Below are 7,609 nucleotides of genomic sequence, written 5' to 3' on the forward strand. Positions count from 1 at the left end.
TCATGGTTAATGAAGCAGAGAAAGAATTTGCACCACTTATATAACACAAGCTTCTGCAACATCTGCCTGCAGATGTCCAGCTCTCTTCCCAAGGGGCACTTGCTATCTCCCTGAAGAAACCACGATAACCCTTTTAAAATGCAAAATAGACCTTGCACGAGGTCTCATCCAACTTCAGCGCTCTTTGCGGTGTCTTGGGATACCTCAGCATGAAAGTATCACAAAGTCTGGCAGTCTCGCTTCCCTTGCAGATTTGGGAGTGGAGAGGAGATACTTCTGGTTTAGCTTCCTCCCACTGGCAAACGAAGCCCAAAGGGAAAGAAGGTCATTCACAAGAGACAAGGTCACACCCAGAAAACCAGATCTTTACAGGACTCTGATTGACCGGACACAACTCGGTTCCCTTCTTTCTGTGTTCTTTCTTGACCTACGCCAGTGATGGCAGACCTTTTAGAGTCCAAGTGCCCAAACTGCAACCCAAAACCCACTTATTCATCACTGGGTGCCAGGTGGGCGTGGCCCACTGGGTAGGCGTGGCTGTGGTGGTCATGGCAGATTGGGTGGGTATGGCCAAGGTGGGCGTGATCACCTCGATGTTGCTCGTGGGAAGGGACATCTGTGGGGGCCAGGCAGAGTTGGGAGAGATCCAGGGGGTCTCTGGCAGGTGGGGCGGTGGGCAGGAGGCTCATCCTGTGGGATGAGGTGAGGCAAGGCAGGGCGGGGGTGCCATTGTCACAGGGCAAGGTGAGGCAGGGGCCAGGGCAGCTGCTGCTTAACACCATAGGCCCCTGCACACAGAGGCCAATGAGCGCATAGGGATGCATCCAGCCATGTGGGACTTCAGCGAGTTAGCGGGCAGCTGGTTGAAGGGGGATGGTTGCCATCTCTGAGTGCTACCTCTGGCATGCGTGCCATAGGTTCGCCACCACTGACCTTCGCCATGGTATACCACTACTGGTAGTAGCGGAGCTTACCCGTTACAGTCATGTCATAACAGACACTGAACATGACCAACCTGATATTAAGAACCCTTTTGCCACCATCGTTCAGCAAATCATTGCATTCATTAAACAAATCTGCAGTCGTTAAGGAAACACCATCGGGTCTTAAGTAAACCAATGGCTTCCTACGGGTGCAGTTTTGCCAAGTGCTGGTTTTCAGCAAAACCTTTGCCAAATGCGGTCACGTGATCATGGGATACCGCGAATGGCTCTGTTGCCAAGTGCCCGAAATTTGGTCACATGGCCGTGGAGGGGGCCCAACCGTCACAACTCCGAACTCCAGGTTGTTAAAAGTCCCCTTTTTCAGGTCGACTGTAACTTCGAGCGAGGATTGCCTGTTACCTAGCTGTTCCTATCGCCTTACTACTGTCTTTTTGCCTAAAATGCCCATTATAGCTTCTCCCTCATGTGGATTTTCTGATGCCTGGACAGATTAGAGGAACTGGAGAACATTTTCTCGCACTCGGGGCACCCGTACGGCTTCTCGCCAGTGTGAGTCCGCATGTGCTTTTTGAGCCCTTGGCTCCATCGGAAGCTCTGTCCACACTCCGAGCAGACGTAGGGCTTCTCTCCCGTGTGCGACCTCTCGTGTTTGGCAAGCTGCGATCGCTGAATAAAACTATTCCCACAGTAGGTACACTGATAGGGCTTCTCGCCAGTATGCGTCCTTTTATGGGCAGTGAAGTGAGAACTAGAAATGAAGCACTTCCCACAGTCCGGGCACTGGTAAGGCTTCTCGCCCGTGTGTGTCCGCTTGTGCGTGGTGAGGTGAGAACTGTAAGAGAAGCATTTCCCACACTCGGCACACTGGTACGGCTTCTCCCCAGTGTGGATTCTCTCGTGCTTCCTCAGCTGGCAGCTAGAAATGAAGCTCTTCCCACAGTCGGAGCAGACGTACGGCTTCTCCCCCGTGTGGGTCCTGGTGTGCGTAATAAGGTCCGACTTTTGATTGAAACTTTTGCCGCAGACGGCGCACTGGTGAGGCCGCTCTCCGGTATGAGTCCATTTATGTATCACCAGATGTCGGGTCTGACTGAAAGTTTCTCCACAGTCTGGACATTTATAAGGCTTCTCCCCCTTGTGGGTGCCCTCATGGATCACTAACTGTGGCCTGTACCGGAAAGTCTGACCGCAGTCCAGGCAGCGGTACGGTTTCTCGCCCGTGTGAACTCTCCGGTGCCTCAGGAGGTTGCAGCGAGTGCCAAAGCTCTTCCCACACTCGGAGCATTTGTACGGCTTCTCCCCGGTGTGAGTTCTCTCGTGGATGAGGCGCCCGATTTTATCACTGAAGGTTTTCCCACACAACGAGCATTTATAAGGCTTCTCCCCGGTATGGAACCTCTCGTGGATAATCAGGGATTCCTTCCGGGTGAAGCTTTTCCCACAAGCTGAGCATTTGTGGGGCTTCTCCCCTGTGTGGGTTCGCTCGTGAATCACCAGGTGGGCGCGGCAGTCAGACAGCTTCCCACAATATTGGCACTTGTGCAGTTTTTCCTTCCTTGGGGGAGAGTCAAAAGTCGCCTTCATCCTCCTGCTACTGTACATTCCCTGGGGCAGGTCTGTGACTTCTCCAAGGAAGTACGGTTGATGGTCAGAGTTTCCTAGAAGAACAAGCAAGTTAGAAGGACATCAGTTATACACAAAAACTCAACTCAACTCAACTCAAGGCTCTTTGGATTGGCACTCAATGCCTGCTGATTTCATGGATTAGTCCAGGGATAGGCAACCTTGGCTCTTTTATGACTGGTGGACTTCAACTCAGAATTGGCTGGCTCAGAATTCCTGAGCCAGCCATGCTGAGGGAAAGGGAGAGGTTTGCAAGCTGAGCCATGCTGGCTCAGGAATTCTGGGAGTTGAAGTCCACGTCATAAAAGGGCCAAGGTGGCCTACCCCTGAAGTAGACTATAAAATAACAGTTGGAGGTCATCTAGTCCAACGTCCTTCTCAAGCAGGAGATCTTATTCCAGGGGTAGGCCACCTTGGCTCTTTTTGGACTGGTGGACTTCAACTCCCAGAATTCCTGAGCCAGCCATGCTGAGGGGAAAGGGAGGTTTGCAAGCTGAGCCATGCTGGCTCAGGAATTCTGGGAGTTGAAGTCCACATCATAAAAGGGCCAAGGTGGCCTACCCCTGAAGTAGACTATAAAATAACAGTTGGAGGTCATCTAGTCCAACATCCTTGTCAAGCAGGAGATCTTATACCAGGGGTAGGCCACCTTGGCTCTTTTATGACTCATGGACTTCAACTCCCAGAATTCCTGAGCCAGCTATGCTGAGGGGAAAGGGAGAGGTTTCCAAGCTGAGCCATGCTGGCTCAGGAATTCTGGGAGTTGAAGTCCACGAGTCATAAAACGGCCAAGGTTGCCTACCCCTGGATTAGTTGATACAGGTTTCTTGACAGCAACACAGAAACCGATCATCGTTTCCTTTTTCAGGGCACCTTTTCACCCCCTGCACAATCTAGCTTTCAGACCTTGTCTTCCCAATTTGTCTCCCATCCATGGACTCTCCAGGCTTATCCCTGCTTAGCTTCCCAGCCCAAGGAGGCCACCTGAATGCTGCCACTTGCTTGTTTGTTAAAGAGGAGAAGCGCCATTAGCGTCAGAGATGCTGGACAAACTCCTGACCTGTGTCCCAATTTCGTGTGGCTCTTGTGGTCATCTCAAAGACCAATAGGACCAATCTGATCGCTCCGTGGCAAACCAAGGGAGAAGCATAAAGGAGATGCATAAAGAGAATATTGTGGGCAAACGCTTCCTCGCCTAAAGCAACTGAATCGCTTGGAAGAGGCAACGTATCATTATTAAGCATGCAAAATGTTACGGTGCACATTGAACCCCACAGCCAAGCATTGGCAGCTTCCTGAGCACCCCTGAACTAAAGCTGAACCACAGTTTGTATACTGTTGGCTAACTATGTTACAAAGGTATAGAAAGAGCAAGTCAACATGTACACTTCAGTGTGTTAAACTATTTTTGATAATCCCATCTGAGTGACCTCCTTTATTATTTATCACTTCTACTAGATCACCATGGCAACTATGCTCTCTCTGCTCCATCACTAGAGGCTTTTAAGAAGAGGCCGCACAGCCGCTTGTCTGAAAGGGTACATAGGATTATGTACTTCATCATCATCATCATCATCAAGTTGGAAGGGACCTTGGAGGTCATCAAGTCCAACCCCCTACTCAGGCAGGTAACCCTATACCATTTCAGACAAATGGCTGTCCAGTCTCTTCTTAAAAACTTCCAGTGTTGGAGCATTCACCGCTTCTGGAGGCAGGCTGTTCCACTGGTTAATTGTTCTGACTGTCGGGAAGTTTCTCCTTAGTTCTAGTTGCTTCTCTCCTTGATTAGTTTCCATCCGTTGCTCCTTGTCCTGCCTTCAGGCGCCTTGGAAAATAGCCTGACTCCCTCTTCTTTGGGGCAGCCCCTGAGATATTGGAAGACTGCTATAATAATAATAATAATAGTAAAGTTGGAAGGGACGTTGGAGGTCATCTAGTCCAACCCCCTGCTCGGGCAGGAAACCCTACACCATTTCGGACAAGTGGCTGTCCAGTCTCTTCTTAAAAACTTCCAGTGTTGGAGCATTTACTGCTTCTGGAGGCAGGCTGTTCCACTGATTAATTGTTCTCACTGTCAGGAAGTTTCTCCTTAGTTCTAGGCTGCTTCTCTCCTTGATTAGTTTCCACCGTTGCTTCTTGTCCTGCCTTCAGGTGCTTTGGAAAATAGCTTGATTCCCTCTTCTTTATGGCAGCCCCTGAGATATTGGAATACTGCTATCATGTCCCCCCTTGTCCTTCTCTTCGTTAAACTAGACATACCCAATTCTAGCAACCGTTCCTTATATGTTTTAGCCTCCAGTCCCCTAATCATCTTTGTTGCTCTTCTCTGTACTCTTTCTAGAGTCTCAACATCTTTTGTACATCGTGGTGACCAAAACTGGATGCAGTATTCCAAGTGTGGCCTTACCAAGGCATTGTAAAGTGGTATTAATACTTCACGTGATCTTGATTCTATCCCTCTGTTAATGCAGCCTAGCACTGTGTTGGCGTTTTTGGCAGCTGCAGGGTCAAGCAGGGTCTCCTGTTTGAACAGGGGGGTGGACTAGAAGACCTCCAGGGTCCCTTCCAACTCTGTTATTCTGTATCCTGAAATTCTTCCCCCTTTGGCCACTCAGGGTAAATTCAGCTTCCCATGAATGTCTTCTTACAATGGCACTTTTTGTAGTTCCCGTGGACAGGTAGTCCTTGACTTATAACCGTTGGCTTAGCGACTGTCTGAACTTACAACAGACTTGAAAAAAAGTGACTTACAACTGGTCCTTGCACTTAACAACCATCGCAGCATCCCGATGGTCACATGACCAATATTTGGGTGCTTTGCAACTGGCTTGTAGTTGCAAGCGTTGTAGCTGCTCAGGATCATGTGATCACCATTTGCTACTCTCTAATCCACAGGAGCGTCAGAATAGGGTGGGAGGTACAACACAAACAGACGTGCAAGATTTTCTTATTATATTCAGTCTCAATTTTTTTTAAAAAGTGTTAGAGCAGTGGTTCTCAACCTGTGGGGTCGGGACCCCATTTGGGGTCAAACGACCATTTCACGGGGGTCGCCAACCAACGCAGTCCGCCATTTTTTTCCCCTTTTCCTTAGTTGTGCTGCTCCCTTTTATTCTATTGGCTTTTGAAAGCCAATAGAATAGACTCTCTTGAATAGAGTCTAATTCTATTGGCTTTCAAAAGCCAATAGGAATTATCCAGGCTGTCTCTGCCCTGCTGAGCCCACCAAAAGTCCCATTCTGCAAACAGTGCTGCACCAGTTGAGTAGTCCTCGACTTACGACCGGTTGGGGGTCACGGCATTAAAAAGGTTGAGAACCACTGTGTTAGAGTCTTCCTGTGGAGTTGATTTCTTGGTCTGGTCTATCAAATGGAGCTGATGCCCAGGGACCTTACATGGCTGAGGAGAGGCTAGAACTTGGGTATCCCCACTTTTAGCCCAGCAACGGCACCTTCGCCCCTGCAGCCCCCCAGCTCTCTAATAGGAAAACCATCCAGAGACACCCCCTACTGCACATTGGTCGCCTCCCCATCAACTGCAGGGGTAAAAAAAGCCTGCAAGGTGGTGATAAATAAATGAGGGTAGTCCTCACTTAGTGACTACAATTGTGACTGGCAATTCTGTCACTAAGATTTGTGGTGACTGGCACCTTCAAATACCCCCAAAGGCCGTGATCAGGACGTACGTTTCCGATCGATCAAGTTCTACCTACATTTACAAGATTTCATCCCCAGGTTTTTCAAAGCATTTTGGTCTACTCACCGTCTCCATCCATGGGGACCTCAACTTTCACAATATCCAATGGATCCAGTTCGGAATTGGAAGACTCATCAGGCAAGTCAGCCAGATCTTCCTATGGGTGAAACATGACGATGTCTAAGGAGATGATTGGGACACATCCTCTCACTATCAGCCAACAGCTGGCACACAAACCAGGATCAACTGGAGATTCATTTCAGCCCTTCTCGAACTCTGGCGAAATAATTTTCCAAGGCTACAAAGCCACTGGGGTTCAGGAAGCAATGATGTGGCCCAAGCCGGCTGCTTTAGAGATTGGTAAAGTCACAAGGGAAACCACAGTTTACTTGTCCAGAACAAGTTTAAAATGTCCTAATTTTAATCTCTCAGCTTGGCAATGAGGGAAATGACCATCCCTGAATCTGAGAAGAATGCCGGTCAAAACAGATCCCATTTAGCCATTCCAATTCTTTAACTGTGCATAAAGAAATGTTGTACTTTCACAGAATTTAGTACTTAACGCAGCAAATATGTGGAGGAATTTGCACGTGCAGCAAACTGCCATGCATTGCCCCCCACAAACCTCATATAACCTTTTGATACCCTTTGTCCCAAGGAAGCAGCCAAAAGATCACCCCCTTTTTGACTTAATATCTTACCTACCTAAATAAGTTCCCCCTTATCTCTTCCTGTCTTTATCTCTTCTTGTCTTTATCAGTTCTTTCTCCTTTTCTAATTTACCTGTATTTGTTTTACCTGCTCTCAACAGGTAATGTGTTACTAGAAAATAATTGCTTATATGAAGGAATTTTTTCAATTACTTTATGTCAACAACTAAAGGTTAAACTTCTAAATGTAAAATGTCAGCAGTTAATGGTAAAGCCTATGTATGTAAAAACTATATAAAAAACAATAAACTCAGAGGTGGAGAAGCTGTGTGAAGATGTGTCATGCAGCTTCAAACCTCTGCCCAAGACATGCCTGAGTCTTTTTCTTAGCATCGTTACACAAATAGATTAAAAGGACGAAACTTTAGTGAACTCCAGCCGACATCATCAGAGCTATAGAGTGGTTCGAATCATTGTAAGTTAAATTTATAACGAGGGAGAGGAAGCTGAGGAAGACAGATTGGTTATACCATTGGTGGCAAACGTAAGGCACGGGTGCCAGAGGCGGCACTCAGAGCCCTCTCGGTGGGCACGCACACCGTCGCCCCAGTCCTAGGCCTTCAGCTGGGTTTTATAAAACCTTTTTCCTTTAGGCCTCCGCCGCCATGTGCAAAAAAAAAAAAAAGAGAGAGATTC

The 7,609-nt window shown here is 48.1% G+C and overlaps 1 protein-coding gene across 1 annotated transcript; it reads right to left on the minus strand.

Annotated features, from left to right (window-relative positions):
- Nucleotides 1–819: 819 nt before the first annotated feature.
- LOC120298235 (zinc finger and SCAN domain-containing protein 2-like) lies at nucleotides 820–6,936 on the minus strand. The gene is made up of 2 exons (XM_039321732.1): nucleotides 6,330–6,936; nucleotides 820–2,602 (listed from the first exon to the last, which is right to left on the minus strand). Exons 1-2 carry the CDS (start codon nucleotides 6,340–6,342, stop codon nucleotides 1,392–1,394), a joined length of 1,224 nt encoding a protein of 407 aa, XP_039177666.1. The 5' UTR covers nucleotides 6,343–6,936; the 3' UTR covers nucleotides 820–1,391.
- Nucleotides 6,937–7,609: the final 673 nt, after the last annotated feature.

This window comes from Crotalus tigris, unplaced genomic scaffold (genome assembly GCF_016545835.1).
Source record: "Crotalus tigris isolate CLP2741 ecotype Arizona unplaced genomic scaffold, ASM1654583v1 scf7180000023824.25849, whole genome shotgun sequence".
Lineage (NCBI taxonomy): Eukaryota > Metazoa > Chordata > Lepidosauria > Squamata > Viperidae > Crotalus > Crotalus tigris.